The sequence below is a fragment of the Vidua chalybeata genome, chromosome 6 (assembly GCF_026979565.1).
Source record: "Vidua chalybeata isolate OUT-0048 chromosome 6, bVidCha1 merged haplotype, whole genome shotgun sequence".
NCBI lineage: Eukaryota > Metazoa > Chordata > Aves > Passeriformes > Viduidae > Vidua > Vidua chalybeata.
The window spans coordinates 6745743-6764405 of NC_071535.1; the positions used below are offsets into that span (position 1 = coordinate 6745743).

The following is an 18663-nucleotide window of genomic DNA, read 5'->3' on the forward strand; positions in this document are numbered from 1 at the left end:
TGATAGCTCAGAATTCCTCAGTTCTGCTCACTGTCCTGTGTGCTGCTTTTGATGTGAACAGTGCAATGAGCAGCTCATAAAGCTACTGGCAGCATGATCTGCAGAAGGGAGGTTCTAGCACAGCCTGATGGCTGCACTGGCACTTGAGGTGCAGTTGAGCAAGTCATTTTCCATGATCCATGACTGTACTTCAGTTTTCCTAGGATGAGATTAATCCATCTTTGTAAAACATCAAATATCTAAAACTGAAGCCTGTGATGTGGGTATCTATTGAAATAACTGCCATAGAAGGGATAAAAACCAACAGTGCTGGCCAAGTCCACTGTCCAGTGCACACAGATGGTTTTACGCTCCATTCTGACTTTGTATGATAACTACAGAATTAGTTCTTCAGTATAGCTGAACAAGCTGGTAAATAATGCATCCAGCCAATTCACTTATTAGATGGTCATCATGTAGTCTGGTTGATCCATTTTGGCTGTGTAAAGCATTTTTATGATCTGTTTTATATCAGGAGATGTTTGGACAGCAACAATTCAAGAAAAAAAATACAGGCTTTATCAGGGAATAAACAGAAATCTTACCTTTTCTTTATCACGTGGCCATCAGATTTTACACGGTGGGCTTCCCATTTACTTCCTAGTCGCTTTCTTTTTTCTGCTTTCATCTGTGATGTCCTCATCTGTGATGAGATTTCAGAGCACGACGTAAGATATGCTGATGTTTCAAAGGGGGTGCTGTTACTTGTCCTTCTCCTATTCTCTGTTTAGCCTGTATAAGTAAATATTGCTACTTTGAAAATGGTTACATGAATCCCAAGCAGAGATGGAGAAGAATTGAGTACTGCAGGTGTTTTACATAGATGTGTATCTGTATATGTTTATGTATGTGTTTGCATAAATACATGTAATACCGATTTGCAAGAATAAAAATTAACTTTCCTCAGATAAAAGTTCACATGACCAACATCTCCCATACAAGTGTGTGGGCATATATATGAAAATATGTGCACATTCAGTACCTGCAGCCTGTCCTGGAGCAATAATAAATCCTTTTGATCCATGGTTTTCCATTGCTATCAAAGGTACAAGACAAACCCATTCTTTTTAAAACTTACACTACCTCACTCTCCTACAAAAGAGTTTTTTAAAAATAGCTGGAAAGGAATTTTCAGGGCCAGCTCCTCACCAGTTCAGCTCTGCTTTTTAGCACCCAGACATTTGGAACAGCAGTCAAGAGCCCTTCAGAACAGAGATTTTTGTACCAGTGACTCAGATTTGTGCCACTTCACGTTTTTTTGTGTGTCTGGAGTTCCACTATAGACCATCTGTTATGGCCACCCAGGCAGGAATACAGAAGCTCTCATCCACATTGGCATTCTGCTCTTTGCAGAGCAGCTTATCAAACAGGATTGCTGCAGAGATACCACTGTGGAAGTCCTGCTGTATTGAGTGATAAACATAAAGGGATCTAGCTGGAGCTTGTTTCACCAGGCACATGTGACATGTAATTGTCTACAGGAAGGATCACATAATGCTCCATAAAGGATCTCCTATATGTCAAAAGGAGCATTATCAGGGTACCATGGGATTAGTCCAGATATTCCCTGTTCCAGTACTAGGAAGCAAGGAAAGATTTGATCTCCCCAGAGAACTAATTATTCAGACCATCAGGAAAAAGACCAGCCAGAGAAAGTGCTATGGAGGAAGCAGCAGAGCTGTTTGAAGAGGCAAATTAGCCTCTGAACAAGGCTTTTCTGATACATCTTTTAACAAAACTGAATGCTGTGGAACACAGCATCAAAGTGACTGTCCTGCTCCATCACTGGGATTGAAAGGGCACAATCTGAGACTTTTTTGTTTATTTTTGAATCCAATTCACGTGTAACAAGAAAGCGTTCTGCTTAAGTCTGTTCACCCTGCAGTTGACTCCTGATTCGTGTTTTTGGTTTTGGGGAGGAGTGGTGTGGCTTTTAGGCAGTGTTTGCAATTGCCATACCAAGTTTCTCTAATAATAAGCAAGTGCTTGTTACAGCTTCCTCCTGCTCCTCCTCGTATCAGCTGTGCCATGGCACTGTCAGTGCCCTCAGGAACTGAATTCCTGGTGCGTGTGGGGTAAGCATTTTAGGGTCATAGACACAACTACCAGAATGGGAACTAATTCTTCCTCTCTGTTTATAGACACTGCGTCATTTGAGATCTGTTTCTGTAGTCAACATGGCAAGATAAGTAGGAGCTTGCTCGCCTTGGCAGCTGGCTAGCTGCCTCCTCCAGCACAACACTGTTCTCACTTATTCCCCAATTCATGGGTTTGTTCCTGCTTTGTTCCCCTCCCCCAGCATCTTAACTTGCCTCCAGGCCCCGGGCACTCCTTTAAGCCAAGTTTTCTGAATTTTTTTGTTCACTTTTCTTCACTGCCTGTTTACCTCTTACCTTCCTCAGGCTTTGCACTTCACTGCTGGGCCAACTCCCCTCCCCAACTGTCCCTGCTCACCCCAACTGTCACCTACAACTGCTGCAGAAGGTTCTGGTGCTGCCCCTTCTCCCAGGGCAGTACCCACAGGGCAGCCTCTGGCTCCTGAAACTGCCTGGAAACGGCCACATGTGTTACATGTAGCCACTGTGCCACTGGAGGATGTCCCAGGTGAAACAAGCTCGGTGTGTGCTCTTTGCTTTGACACTGCCAAGTGTCCTTCAAGTACCTGAAGGGAACCTACAAGATGGAGAGAGACTTTTTGAAGAGCATATAGTGACAGGACAAGGAGGAATGGCTTCAAACTGAAAGAGAGTCAGTTTAGATTATGTATTGCAAAAAAACTTCTTTACTGTGAGGGTGCTGGCACAGGTTGTCCTGAGCAACTGTAGCTGCCCCATCCCTGGCAGTGTTCAAGGCCAGGGCTTGGAGCAACCTGGTGTGGTGGAAATTATCTCTGCCCATGACATTGGCTAGGAATGAGATGGTCTTTCAGGTCTCTCTTAAACCAAACCATTCCTTGGTTCTGTCTCCTCCTGCATTTAATGTGTTACAAACCAATATATACGCTGCCATAAAACCATCCTCTTCAGGTGAGCACCTTCTATTGTGGCCCAGCTTCCTACTTACAACATCACCCTGGAAAGAACAAATGAGTAAAATACCTCTGTGTGTGTGGTGCAGGTTCCCAGAAAGTGTGAACTGTAGCACTTCCCAATCTCCACTGAAGCATCACCAGCTCCCAAGCTCAGTGCATCTTTCATGATCGTAGCAGCAGTTGATAAAACTCTTGTATTTTTCCACAAATGCAGAGACCCTGAGGATGGAATAGGCTGAGACAGAGATATCTTGTTCTCTTTCTTGTAAAAGAGAACAGGCAAGTATTCATGTTGTATTTTTGCAACCTGCTTTATCTCGTGGTACAGCTTTAACCTATTGGATACTTTTTAAATTTTCAAATTACAGCAAATGGAAGCATTCTATAGTCAGTGGCTCAGCTCAGCACTGTAAGGAATGCTTAACATCAGAGGGGGGTCTAGCAGCACTTAAGTTTAAAATACAAGTCTTAATGGGTTCCAAATTTTGCAGTAGGGATGAATGGATATGTAGGAATACTGCCAAAATGGGAAGGATAGAAAAATAAAGGTAATAGGAGCATTTTCTGGAGTCTTCTGAGATCCACTGTCAGATAAACAAATAGGATAATTTTGCCACTGAGAAAATTACATTAATTAGGGGGTTGTAGTTCTGTCATGACCCTGTACAGGAATTTAAGATACCCTATAAATGACCAGTAAGAAAGGACTTTGTGTGAGACAGGAACTGGAGTTGGGATCCAAAGGCTATAAATCATAGAAAAAGGCAGAAATTCATTAGATTTAGATGGAAAATAGCAAAGAAATGCCTAAATAATCTCATGACTAAGCAGATCACACAAAAATAGATAACTGGAACATGAACAAAACTGATGTTCTTCTGTGCAAGCACTGGAAGTTTAAAAACTCTAAGAGATGATGACACCTCACTTTAAAGGAGCACTCTGATAGGACTGATTTTTAGGAAACACTGAGAAGGAATGGCATTAAAGCCTCCCCCATACTTAATGGCCTAAAGAGTTGAGGATGCCAAAGTAAGGAAAAGAATAGCAAATAAACAGAAAATATACCACTGTACAAATCCATTGTGAATCCTTCCTTATCTCCAACTCTGTGTAATTTAGAGAAAGCCAAGAAATAAAATGGCTTGGTACAATTCCCCCAGAAGGAGAGGATTCACACACTGGTGATCTTGATCTCAGAATTAAAAAAGCTTCATGCCAAATTTGACAGAGGTTTGTCAGGATCTTCAGTGGAAGAGAGACAGGTGAATGAGTGAGTTATTTACCAAAACTGCTTTGGTTTTTTTTGTTCCTATGTTACCTGGCAAGGTGGAATATTGCAAGTTTCCACATCCTGTTTGGAAGGCAAAAGGTTTGAACAGGTTCAATAAAGCAAAATTTTAAAAACAGATGCTCAAGGGCACTGAGGAGATTAAAATTGTCCTATTTTAATATAGGACATATATAATGGGCTGCCTTAATTGCAACATACATGACACATGCAACATATTAATGAATGGAGAAGCTTATCTAAGTACTAAATAAAAATGCACCACTATCAGCATTAAAAGCCTGCTCTGTAGAGAAGTCTAGACACCAGATTTAGGATAAGATAGCTCAGTAAATACAGAAGAATTTGAACCAATAAAAAATCTGTGATGTGGTAATATTTGGCATATTATCATTATTGAGTGGCTTCTTTGACATGCTGTGCAGTCCCCACACTTGGGGAATTTTCAACATTATCCAGTGTCAGGTGGGACCTCGAAGAATTTACAGCAAGAATCAATAGCTAAGACTTGAGTGAGAGCTGATCAAAAACAAAGTTGAGATTCCCCTTTCTAAGAAGCAAGAAGAAGTTAAAACCACAATTTGCCAAGGCACCAAGTGGCACCAGAAGACACCTCTGGAAAATTTGTCTTAAGCTATATTTAGTACATCCAAAGAAATTGTAGCTCCCACTTGAGCCATTTCAGCTCAAATACAAATAAATAAAGAAATATTTTAGAGAGTTGTGTGCTTCTGACTCATGTTTAGTTCTAATATGTCCCTTTCTAGGTGAACTCCTGCCTTGGAGCAGATTCATTTCTAACTGGAATTCTATAGGTGTGCATCTCTACTGCCTGTGTTAAAGCCCATCAAAAATACACTAAGCACTGAAATTCTAATATTGAAAGCTTTTAGTAAAATGGCTAATGAGAGCCCTTCAGACAAGCACTTCTCAGCAAGTTTGTTTTAGAATAATTATAGTTTCTTGCAATTACTGGCTTTTAATGATAGGCTGTTGAGACATTTTTGTAGTTCCATAATCTTTGTAGCGTCTTTTGTTCCTGAAATTTTATCACCATCTTGATGCATGAGTGTGAGATACTCCAGGGAAATGCTGTTCAGTGCCTGCTTGAGTACAATTTTAAAATGTAATTTTTTGTCTTTTCTCTGATTTGTACCTAGGTCAAATTCATATTTTGATCTTGGGTTCCTTCTTGAAAACTCACTGCATCTTCATTTAAGATCTTGAAGTATTAATGTAAGTCACATCCTGGGAGATGTGAAAATAGATTTTTTTTTAATCTTCTTCATAAAGCACCCTTTCTGAGTTACTAAACTTTACTCCAAAGTACACTGATTTTCATCCAGAATTTTATTCCATGACATTCAAAATGTTCTGATAGCATCAAATGTAATTCTACCCCCACTGAAATCCACCTCAGGCCTTCTCCCAGCGTGATGCAGCAATTTTTATTTGGGATGTTACAGAAGTTGCACGCTACCATTCTGATACACAACAGTGAATACACTTAGGAGACTTTTTTCAGAATTCCTGGTAGCATTGCAACTCAGCAAACTGGTTTGATACATCTGTGTAAGCAATTTGGACTTGTCCCCTGTTCCCTCAGTGCTTTGCTTTTGACGAATTGACAGAATTCTGACAAATTCACTCACAAAGCTTTCACACAGTGCCTATCATCCCATTCAAATGGTTTCTTCACAAAAAATACCAGTAGTGTCAGTCCTGCTGGTGATCATCTACAGGACATTTCAACCTCAATGCCATGTATGCAGAATGTTTTATTTTATTTTTGTTGCAAAAATATTTGCCACCTGAAATATTCTCCACTTACTCAAGCCATTAGACAGAAAAATAAGCAAGGTTGTCTGCTTTCGACAGAGATTTACAAAAATCCTGATTACCTCCTGGGGAAAAAGACATTTGCGGAGAAAAGTGGGGCATCCATTGTTTTTGCATGTTTAATTTTATTTGATTTACTATACTTAACTTTTTCCCTTGTTGGCAAGAACAGCCTTAGCTGCTGCTCATGCTGTTTGCCAGCACCTCCATCTGCATCTTTGGTTATTCCTCGGGTTCGTTCTCCTCCTGCATTTGCAGAATGCTGCTTGCATCCTCTGCTCCCCTGGGACTGTTTCCCCTTTGTGGCTAACATTCACAGCAGCATGGAGTTACTCTCGTTGTGGATGACATTTTCCTGCAGCTGCAGACACCTGAGCCCAGCTCCCTCTGAGCCTCCTGCGTGGCCTTGGTGATCACTGCCAGTGATAAGGGAATGCCTCTGTCCTCTCTTCGGAAGTCTTGGATTGGCGCTGTGAATTCACACCCACATTTCAGTTCTGTCAGTAATCCCAAATCCCCCGTGGGAGAGTTTATCTGAATTAATCTCATCTTGTAATTTTGCCATGTAGGTTTATTTTGCAACTGGACCATTCCTTATCTTACTTTCGTAGATTTTTTTCCTCTTGGGAGTGGTTTGCATAAAACACCTCGGAAAGCATTTAATTCAGTCTCAAAGTTAGTGCTGCATTTGCTTGGAATTTCTGTCTGGCCTGTTTTCTGCTGACCTTTACTTAAATGATTATGTATATGCATGTGTGCATGTGTATTTGTAGTGCTTTCTGTCTTGCTCAAGTTTAATTTTACCCCATAAGGCAAGCTTCCTCTCAAATGTGATGTCCCAGTTGTTTTATTAGGATTGTGACAAGTCTGCTCACACGAGGCACATCCACAGCACATTTGAATGAAAGCAAACATCCTGTGTTCCTCAGCCTTCTCTAAACCCCAGCAGATGGCTGCTGCTTTGGCAAACTGTGAGCAATAGGATGGATCACATTTCCCATGCAGCAGACTTATTTCTGGAATCCAAACCCAGTATACTTCCAGAAGGTGGGAACGTGGATCCAGCCACAAAGCAGTTTAGCCCAAATCAGTCCTACCTGGTGACTCTCCATAGCTCAGCCCCTCTTGCTTCTTGGGATGGATGTACAGCAGGGCTGAGCAAAGTTGCAGATGGACTGGTAACAGCTTCCACGTGCAAGTCTTTAAACACCAAGCCTGAAAGTCCTTTGTGCATTTGTTAGAATCTGTGTATGTTTATTTTTTCTCTCTGTGATTAAGTATCTTGTGGAGACAAATGGCGTTTTTTGGAATGACTGAGTTTCCTGGATGCTCAGAGCCAGTTCCTGCTCAGGATGCTGGCAGGATCTGCAGGAGGTGATGTGTATTTTCTCTACCTCAGGTAACACTCGGGGGACACAGACAAATGTCCTTACCCTGGTTCCCTGCAGCAGCAGTACCCTGACATGTCTGTGCTTAACCCCAGCTCTGGAATCAGGGGCACTTCAGTGTCCAGGTCAATTAGCAGGAATCACAGAATTGTGGAATGGTTTGGGCTGGAAGAGACCTCAAAGATCATCTCATTCCACCCCCTGCTGTGGGCAGGGGCACCTCTCATGTTGCTCCAAGGATCATCAAACCTGGCCCTGACCAGGGATGGGGTATCCACAACTTCTCTGGGCAACTTTTCTCAGCTTGAAGCTTGAAACACATGTGTGTGGTGTGTTCAGGGATCCATTCCCATGCACTTTTTTCTCCTAGAAGGAGGCAACAGAGGAGTTATTTGGGCTGCAAGTCCAGGCAAATAGTGTCTGCTAGGTCTGTTGAGAACACTGTGTCCTGAGGAAAAGGCAGTTTGGGCAGTGGCTTCATCTTTTCTTGCTTAAAACTTTTCTCCACTGAGCAGGCTCGGTCTCAGCCATTTGTGCCCACTTTCCATCTCATGTTGGAGTATTTAGCATCAAAGAAGGCTTTTGAAAGAACACCTGCATTCTTCTACAACTTGTGCACTGATTTCTTTGCATGGTTGATCTTCAATGGGCTACACATCTGTTCTGTTGCATTCAGAGGCCCTAAAAATGATGCCATTTGTTTAGAATCATAGAATCATTAGGGCTGGAAAATACCTCCAAGATCATCAAATCCAGGAAGTAATTCTAACGAATTACAAAATTTCTGATGTTTCTCCTCCAAATGTACTGATTATAAAAATGTCTGTGTGCAAGCTAGGCTAGCATTAACAATCCTTTGTCATATAGAACCTCTCTGGCCATGCAAACCCAATACACAATTAATGTATATCATAGGATATTTTCCTCCATCACAGCAATGCAGAAAGCTCCCAGTGGCTCTGGAGTGCATATTTCCATTAAGGATTCAGTAGGCTAGTCACAGTCCAAAACAGTGCTCATTATTTCCTAAATCAAAGTTATTCACACTTCCAATTTTCCTTTACAATTCATTGGGGTTTTTTTTAATAAACTGTTGTTAAGGCCAGCATACTGTTGGTCAAAACCTCTGACTAGTTGGAGTAAGAGATAAGATTGTTGATCCTGTCTTCCAACAGCTGCTGCTGTACTTGGAGACACTCCCTAGCTGGTTATGACTTTTTTCCCCACTAATGACTAAGTGTCATTGACTGGGGTAGGCAGCCAAAGACTTTCTTGAGATTTTTTTTTTTTTTTTTCCTAAAGGCTGTGCTCAGAAAAATCAATATTACAGAAAAAGCAACGGATCAACATTTCCCTTTACATAGAGAGGAGTTTCCATTTGCTTTATTTTATTATGTATCCCAGCCACAGAAGGATGGGCACTGAAATCAGGTGGATAACCTGCAGCCATGGAAGTTATATAATTTAGTATATTTATTTATATTATTTATAAAGTTATATATTTTATTATATATAATTTAGTATATTTTGCAAATTACAATATTTCTGCTCTTGTTTTGGTTCTTTAATTGAGAAGAAAGATTTACAACTGGTTGTACTGACCCACTCAAAGGTGTTTGTAAATAAAGTATGAACCACAAAGCTGTATCTACTCCTTTTTCTTACAGTTTTTCACCACAGCAGTGCCTCTTGGGCTTTTCCACTGAGTTTTTCAAACTCAACAAAAGCATCTGTGAACCATTTTGCCTGCTGCAGTGAGCCACGGGGTTTTGCATCTGGGAAGAGGAACAACAGTATAAACAATGCAAAATGAGACAAAGTCAAAGTCATTTTGGTTGGAAAAGCCCTCTAAGATCATTGATTCCAACCACTAACCCAGCAGCGCCAAGCCCACCACTAAACCGTGTCCCCAAGTGCCACATCTACATGTGCTTTTAACTCTTCCAGGGATGGTGACTCCACCACTTCCCTGGGCTGCCTGTTCCGATGGCTGTCAAGCTCTTCAGTGAAGAAATTTTTCTTAATACTTCTCCACCTTTACAAAAGTTTATGTTTCTGGCGCAAGTGGTCTTGAATAAAATTGTCATGAATGACAATAGCCGTGGTCAAATGAGGCATCAAAACCACTAATTCTCAACAAGAGAGCTGGAATCGAGTGTAAGTACCTGAAGGGAGCCTGTAAGAAAGATGGAGAGGCTTTTTACAAGAGCCTGGAGTGACAGGACAAGGGGGAATGGCTTCAAAATGAAAGAGAGTAGGTTTAGATTGGGTATTTGTAGAAAAAAATCTTTACTGTGAGGATGACTGAGGCCCTGGCACAGGTTTCCCAGAGCAGCTGTGTCTGCCCCATCCCTGGACATGCTTAAGGCCAGGTTGGATGGAGCTTGGAGCAACCTGGTCTGGTGGAAGGTGTCCCTGCCCATGGCAGGGGCTTGAAAGGAGGTGATTTCAGGTCCTTTCTAACCCAAACCATTCTGTTGATTCCATTTCTATTGATGTTTGCTATAATCAGAAGCAAGGGGCCGTGTGCACAGCCTTGCAAATTTTAATTGGGAGAGAAACTTCCTACGAAAATCCTGATCAGAGTCACAGCCTGAAACACACTCAGCCAGAAGCCTTTGGTGACCACTGAGCCTCTCACCTCCCTGCTCCATACCCACCCACAGATCCCACACCCTGTGGATATCCCACATCCAGCTCAGGGTTTTCCCCCTGTAACTGCTGTGGGTGCCTTACAGTGCCCAAAATCTCTTCCACCCAGCCAGGGGCTCCAGCACTGCCACAGAGGAGGACAGCAAGCTCCAGCTCATCAGGCCCTTGAAGAGGGCCGTGATCCTGTGTGGCTCTTAAAGAAGGTAACAATAGGCTCAAGCTGTTCAGGAGAGAAATACAAATAACTCCCTACAAGTACAAATAAGGCACATTCAAATGTGTTTAATTGTGCACGCCTGTCTGGAAGTCTGGCTCATCTTTCCTCTTTCCATTTCTCACTCAAGAGGGTCACCAGTGCCTGAAAACACTGATGTGCCAAGGAAGCCTTGTGGGGGCATGACTCTGCTCCACAGAGACATTTTCCCTTCTGTCACTTGGCATAATTCAGTATGGGACTTGAAAATTCAAAATATAAACAAGAGAGATGAAACAGGGCCAATCATGTTGCAAGCAGAAGTCTCAAACCTTCCCAGTAAGTGAAGAATACCTCTCCTCTAGAAATGCCACCAATTTCTCCATTTTCAGCTTAACCAGAATGATTTCTTTGCAGCTTTTAACCTATGAGGATATTGGGGCAAAAATACCATGGTCAAATATACATGTATGAGACTATAAAAAGACTCAATGCCTCACAATACATAATTTATCAGCAAGTTTCTCCCATCTCCTAGTTCTCCTATTCCTGTGAATTGCTTATTGCTTTTCTTTCTTCCTCAGGATCATTTTCTCCTGTAACTTCGTTATTTTTAACATTTCTTTCACAGTTAAAAATACTTCAGGGTATTTAAGTATCACTCTAAGAATGACAGAACTGTCCCCTGTATTGTCCTCTAGTGGCTTCTGGTTATTCCCATGTTCCAGGATGCACCAAGTTACTGCAGCTTTTTCCTGAAATTTGATAAATCATACACCTGAGCTAAACAAATAGAAAAAAGCCAAGAATTTATGAGAGTGAGGAGGGCATGATCCTTCCAGAGAATTACTAAACTGAATTAACAAGAGTGACAATTTCTTAACTAGGAGGGAAAGCAGGGAGAAGAATTCAATGAAAGTTAATATTCCTGGCTAAAGAGTTGAAAGATCTATTCTGCATTTTGTCAATTATTTTGAGGAAGAAAAATAAAATAAAATAAAATTGTATAAGTATATGAAAATACACTCAAATATATGAAACATATGAAAGTATATATGAGTATGAAAATATTTGTGATGCTTTAGTAAATGAGGAGATGTCATCTCTTGTGAAAGAAACCCAATCTTAATTTTAGTGTTTCCTGTGCTGTGGCCTTGTGTGGTGTAGGCAAGTTGCTGAATGGTTAATTTTGACCTCTGCCATTATAATGTACCTTATTTCTAATTGGAATTATGTCCAATTTTGGCTCCCAGACATTCATCCTGTCATATGTTGATTACTGTAATAAATATTATCATTACTGAATTTATTCCTATATGCAAACTAAAGATCAGAGTCTGCAGTGCTCACAGGCTGTTTCAAGCAGGATAAGCAGCCTCTTAAAATCTTCTGTCTTCTCTCCTGTGGTTTCCCAGCCCAGGAGAGGGGAAGGACTGCAGGGTCAGTGGAGAAGAAGTCCTGCAGCCAGGCTTGTACTTTTGGGGGTTGATTTTTCCCCCCGTACATTATGACCTCTGCAAGGAAAATACTGATGAGTTTAGGCATCCCACTCTGGTAGTCATCCCACCAAACCTGAATTCAGCAGTTCTCACAGATGTGTGGCAGGATTAGATATTCATATTCTTGGCTGTTAATTAATTTTACTACTTATTGTGATGCCTTCACAGAAGCCTCTGTTGCAAAAGAAATTTTAAGCAGGCTTAAGTCTGGATGTTTCTCACATGTAAATAGATCTCAGTGGCACACAGGCTGTATTAAATACTGCATTTGAGTTAAAGCACCTAGAGAAAGACAATTCCTTGTAGTGAGCTGAAGCCAGGTGCCCACCAAGCCACTCTGTGAGTCCCCTCCTTCAGCAGGATGGGGACAAGGGGAAATAAGATGGAAAAAAACTCATGGGTCTCGATAAAGGTAGTTAAATAAAGCAAAAGCAAAGGCCATGCATAGAAGCAAAGGTAAACAAAGTATTTATTCCCTACTTCCCACCAGCAGGCAGGGTCCAGCCACTTCCTGGGAAGTGCTTCAGCATGCAGCAGCTGTAAGGATGGAATGCCCTCCCTCCTTCTCCACTCTCAGTTGTTATTGATGACCAGGCACCAAATGGTTTGAAACATCCCTTTGGTCACTTGGGGTCAGCTTTCCTGGCTGTGTCCTCTCCCAAATCTTTGTCCACCCGCAGCCTCCTGATGAGGGGAGGATGCTGGAGAGGCAGCTCGATGCTGTGGAGTGCTGGGCAGCAGCAGCCAGAGCAGCAGAGTGTTATTTATCAACACCTTCCCAGCCGCCAGTACACAGCACAGCCCTGTGAGGGCTGCTGTGGGCATAATTAACTCCATCCCAGCCAGACCCAGCACAGCACAAAAAACGTCTTCAGCTTTCCCGTGGTGGAGGCTGTGAACACTCTCAGCCATTTCAGACCCGTCCTAGTTTCCAAGAATGATGATTTTAAAGGGATTGTCAGTGCCCTTAGGGCAGTAAATACAACACTGCTAAAGTGTTGGTAAGCAAACTGAGCCGCAGGAGAGATCCATGGTTTTTCAAACTCAAATGAAATGAAACAGACTTGGTTTATCATCTCTTCCTACATAATGCACAATGGCAGCAAGCACAGACGGGCTCCTGCACACAGTTCATGCTGTATCCCAAGTGTGTGTGGTCTTAAGAGCTCCCAAAATTTCTAAAACCCATACAGGAACGCAGCAGGGAAGTCAAGTCACTGCAGCAGAGGACAGAAGGCAACAGCCCCTGTGTGCCCCATGGTCTCTCATCTCACACCATCTCCTCCATATCGCCCTCAGCCTTCTGTTCTTGTTCTCCCATCCAGCTCTTTAAGGACAAAACATACAAAAGAAAACACCAAAAGCTTGCTTTAGTGCCACCCATGGTAGAAAGCCTCCATTCATCTTTATCTTGAGGCTGCAGAGGATCACAGCCTGGATTTTTCAGAGGGCAGAGCCTGGTAAAAGTCCTTGCTCAGGGGAGAGGAGTTGGGCTAAGCACAAACTTCAGCCCCACTGCCCCCATCCCCAGGCCCAGCCCCTGCTGGACTGGCACAAGAGGTTCCCTGCCTGTGCTTCCCTTCCCCTCACACTCATTAGCAAGGAAAACAGAGCTGGCAGCAATCCCAGCACTGCGTTTGCTAAATGGATCTATTAAAATGTAAACAGAGATCATGTTGCAGGGCATCATCATAAAACACCGTGGGTGACAGCTCAGCTGGTTCCCAAACGCTGGCTGGGCTCCTCCTGCACATCCCAGTCCCAGCTCTCCTGACTCTTCCTCCTCTCTCCAAACATTTGCCCACTGGGTTTTTTGAAGGCTCACCATTATCTGTCAGTGCCCTGCAGCCTCACACCAACAGGAGCCTCGCTGCATCTCCAGCAGGTTTTGGAGCTGTACAATCTCTCTGAGGCTTTCTGCTTTAGGAAAACAGAAATTACTGAAATAAGGGCCTCCTCAGAGGCCCCTTGCCATCCCTTCAGAAGCCCTTGAGTTTGCAGTTTAGCATTGATGGAGCACAGGACAGGCCACGCGAGTTACACCTGTCCTCCTCCTGCCTGATACACATCTAGGAGAAGTTTTATCACCCCTTTGTCTGACTTCAAATGAACGTTTTCCTGCTCTCTCCCCTGCTGCCCCTCCTCGCTCTCTCTCACCAGGGGCTCTCAGGAAACCACCAAGCCTTTGCTTTATTCTCTTTCAAGAATTCTTTAAAATCGTGTGTTCATTCTCCTCCCTGCCTGCTAGTTTGCAAAAGCTTGACAGAAATTGGAAGGGGCTGGGGAAAGGTTGGGGGTTTCTGGTTTGATGACCTTGACTTGCATTGCTGCTGTTCTCATCTCTTTCCCCTTCCCCGAGTGGTTTATTCCCTCAGTACATCAGCTGTGTGCCTCTCTCTGTCCCCTGGGGTTCCAGACCAAATCTTTAAATTAACAAAATAAATTACCCCTGGTGATGACTTTATAAACTCCACAAGAGGCCAAAGCAGCAGCAGCCTTGTGGAGCAGAGGGGTGGAAGAGAGACAGGCGTTCTTGATTCTGACCAGCTCTGGCACAGATTTCTTATGTGCAGCTGGGGAGGTTTTTGCCTCACTTTCCCTCTCTAAAATGAAAAATACAACATCCAGTCCCCGTTTGAGACACTCAAAGGACAAGCTCTCTGGCAGGACAATCCACTGTTTATCCACAAAACACCACAGGCAGCATGTACAGAGCTGTTCATCCATGCAGGAAAACCTTGGGCCCTGCTGGTCACAATGAACACCACGAGCAGGTGGGAACATGTCAGAAAAAAGTTAGTGGCACTCAGAGAAGACTTTCCTAAGGAAGCTAAAAAGAGATGCTGTTTTGTACCATTTTCTAAAAGCTGATACAATATTTTTAATGGGTTTCAAGACCATTCTGCTCATAAAATATACAGTAATTAAACCCTCCTGATGGAACAAAATGCATATTTTTTGTATTTAAAAAAATCCGTGCTTTTAGAAACCTAGATTCCATTTGGATTCTAAAGTTTAGAGGTTTTAATTTCATTGCTTGAGAATAACTATGTAACATAACTTTAAAAATCATCTGGTTTATTTTAGTTATACTGGAGATAGTGGCGGGGGGGAAACCCAGCTTAAATCCAGTTTAAAATCTGGGAAAAATAATCTTTGAGTGACAGAGGACCATTTTCTTCCAGGAGACTAGCAATAGTTTATTATTCCAAGTATATATTTAGACTCTTCCACTTAACACAGTTGCTTTAATGGCAACCATATTAAAACCTTTCTGATAGCTGTTGGCATTCATAAGTGATTCCAAGCTCCAAAAAGTGGAGCAAAGTGCCTGTCAGACCACCATCTGAGCAGGGCTGCTCACACCTGATCCCTCTGCACATTCCAACAGGGAACAGGGCAGGTGGGCACAATGCCCTGCACTTCCCACTCTTCTTTCAATATCCTGCATGAAGCCCCACAGCACAAAATGTCAGGGAGCAAGAGAGTGCTCTTGGAGCACTCAGGAACATTCTTGCAGTTTGGGATTAAAAATATTTATTTTAAAACAGCATGTTTCCTGTTTCTTTGGGGCTGTCCCAGTGCTTGTGTGGTGAGCCAGGGAGGTGGAATTTTCCTGGTAACTGTCGGGTTCACCTTTGCCTAAAGAACAGAAATTGTTTGAGATCAAGAAGAGCAAGGCAGGGAACAGGAGGTTCTTAGAGATCACAGAACCACAGAATCACTGTGGCTGGAAGAGAGCTCGAAGATCATTGAGTCCAACCATCAACTCAGCACTGCCAAGGCCACCACTAAACCATGTCCCCAAGTGCCACATCTCCACCTTTTAAATTTCTCCAGGGATGGCGACTCCCCCACAGCCCTGGACAGCCTGTTCCAATGCTTGACAACCTTTTCTGGCAAGAATTTTTTTCTTCCATCCAATCTAAATCTCCCGGTCCAGTTTGAGGCCATTTCCTCTTATCCTGTCCCTTGTTCCCTGGGAGCAGAGTCTGATCCCCACCTGGCTCCACTCTCCTGACAGTGACAGGTTCTCCAGGCTAAACACCCCCAGTTCCCTCAGCTGCTCCTCACCAGACCTGTGCTCCAGCCCCTTCCCCAGCTCTGTTCCCTCCTCCAGACTCACTCCAGCCCCTCAGTGTCTTTCTTGCAGTGAGGGGGCAGAACTGGACACACAGGCTTTGAGGTGTGGCCCCTCCAGTGCCCAGCTCAGGGGGACAATCACTGCCCTGACAAAGACCAGGTGCCGCTGGCCTTCTTGGCTACCTGGGTTCTGCTGTCTCAAGTGTCAGTTGAGTAACACTCTGTTTTTGTAGTAAGATGACATCAGATTGCACAGGAAGTTAAAGCATCTCTAAAAAAAAAAATAGGGAAAAGAATGGGAGAGACACGAACACAGCAGCAACTGCTCTCAGCTCTTGCTCCTCCTGCCAGCCACACATGCAGGATTTACTCTCCTGGACCTTGGATTCTGAGCCAGCAGAATGCTCTGGTTGACACCCACAGGAGCTGTGCAGAGCTCCCTGTGGCCTTTCTCCCCTGAGCTCCTGAGCGTGGCCCAGGTGGAAACGCAGGATCCACAGGGAAAAGCTGTGCCGTGGCTGAACTCGCCCGGCGGGGTGGAAAACACGTTAAGAACTGGAGGGGTCTTGTATTTTGCAAACAAAAGGAAGTTCATTTCCTCTATTAGCTCACCATAGCACCACTATGTGCAAAAACACGCCTGGAGCTCTTGAAATACCTTCACTTATTTCTGCATCTATCAAATTTATTTATAGAGCCATCTGGAAAACACTGGCTCTTCATTTACAAGATACTGTGGAGCTTTTTGGAATTGTTGCACCAACAAAACTCTCTAAAAACACCCCCACCTACAGAAATTGTCAACTATAATCAAATCTCAGGATTTTTTTTGTGTGTCAGTGTCTTTAAAGAGTATTGACAAGGCAGTTAAAACTGCTGTATTAATGCATAAATAGGTAATTATCCACGTGTTAATTCTGCCATGCTAGTAAATTTATTAAATGTGTCTAATAATAAATCAGCAAATGGGTCTAATACACACCCCTGTAAGAAACCACAAATACTTCAGCTATGTCTCGTTTAAATGCAGTCCTGGGGCATTCTAACAGTTTAGAAAATAAATGGGAGCAAATTTTTCTATGAAATAGAATAAACCTGCTGACTTAGAACATCTGAAACAAAAGTGAGGTGAAGCCTGGGAGACAGGAGTGTCCTGGCTGGCAGGTGGGGACAAGAGAGGGAAGAGCAGCTCTCACCTCCTGCACATGGCCCAGAGCTCGCTCGGAACAACTGAGTTACAGCTCACTCACTGTCTAGGCATCCTGGCAATAAACCACAACAGAAATGTTAAAATAATAACACTATTAAGAATAAATAAGGATTTGGGCTTATTTTAGCCAAAATGTTTTAACAAAGCACCACTATTCATTCCTTGGCATGTGGTGGGATGCCTGTGTGCTCCTATTACTGCATTCCTGAATTGCCTTCATGCTTTCTCCTGTTTGCAACAGTTAGGACTCCATAAATTCAACCCAACTATAAGAATTAATTCCAACAATGATTTAATCTACCTGTGGCTTTAATACCACACACATCTAGACAGCTGCACAAGATCTTTAGTACTGCCATGTTGATGGGTTGCTATCTCAAGGTATCCTCCTGACCCATACAGCATTATGTCTTCATTTATCAAAATGAAGTTGTTTTCTAAAATGCTCATTCCTTTCTAATAAACACTAGGTTGTCCAGCGCTGGCCTCAGCCAGTCTTTGGTTTTTGGGGTGTGAAGCACAACCACCATCATCACTGATCCAAGGAACATCCCCCTGTTTATGCTGACCCCTCATGTATCAGTCCTAAATTGAGGTAATTCACCCAGATCATTGCTAGAGTGAAGCCCTGAGCCTTCCTTCTTCAAATGATGCCCAGATTACTGTTCAAAAACACTGCACACTGCATTCTCTAAATGTCTGAGTGAAAAACCTTTACAGGAACCTTTGAGATCTCCATGTACCAGTCAGAGTTCCCAACAGAAAAGTGTGTCAGCCTCAGTTTCTTCAAGACGTATCTGTCTACCTTCCTGCCTTCATTTTTCATGTATCTGCATTTCTGAAATCAAAGACAAAAATCAGAACCACTGTACTTGGTCTATGGGCATTGCTCTCCAGACTTCCAGTAAAAGTTAAGGGAGCCACTTCCAACTGTTTGGCCTGCTATGTGTGTATTCAGTTTACTTAATCTGGCCCTGAAGTAGTGAGGGCTGGCATGCATTGCACTTGAAGGTATTCAACTCCTTTAAAAATCAAGAATTCCTGTATTAAAAACATCCAGAAAACTGGACTCTCAGTCTCTAAAACTGCTTCAGCTTTTATCTAATATACTTTCCAAATCAGTAATATCAAATATATTACCTGGGATGCAAAAGTCCTTCAGTGGCCTACTGTGTATTTTGAGTTATTGGACCTTCTTTTTTCCCCACTTTCAGGACACTTCTCCAAATGATCATTTTAAATCACCACTGAGAGCTCTCCTGAACTCCTCCCAGCATCTCTCACTGCCAGTTCTGAGGTCCTGCAGCCAAAGGCTGCTCAAGTATGGCTGTTCACCTTTATGGGATTGCAGCTCCATCAAATCTTTAGTCAGAGCACGAGAGAGTAAGACTGAAATTGCTATTCAAAATGTAATCTAGTCCCTTAAAAATATTGGTGC

The 18663-nt window shown here is 42.9% G+C and overlaps 1 protein-coding gene across 4 annotated transcripts in view; it reads right to left on the bottom strand.

Moving 5' to 3' along the window:
• Positions 1–2503, bottom strand: part of PPP2R5E (protein phosphatase 2 regulatory subunit B'epsilon) — a 78310-nt gene extending 75807 nt beyond the window's left edge. For all 4 annotated transcript variants that reach the window (XM_053945077.1, XM_053945078.1, XM_053945076.1 and 1 more), the window contains exons 1-2: positions 2433–2503; positions 585–682 (exon numbers count right to left, since the gene is read on the bottom strand). In XM_053945077.1, the coding sequence (XP_053801052.1) occupies positions 585–682 (98 nt within the window). In that variant the 5' untranslated portion in view covers positions 2433–2503. The remainder of the gene's footprint in view (positions 1–584; positions 683–2432) is intronic.
• Positions 2504–18663: the final 16160 nt, after the last annotated feature.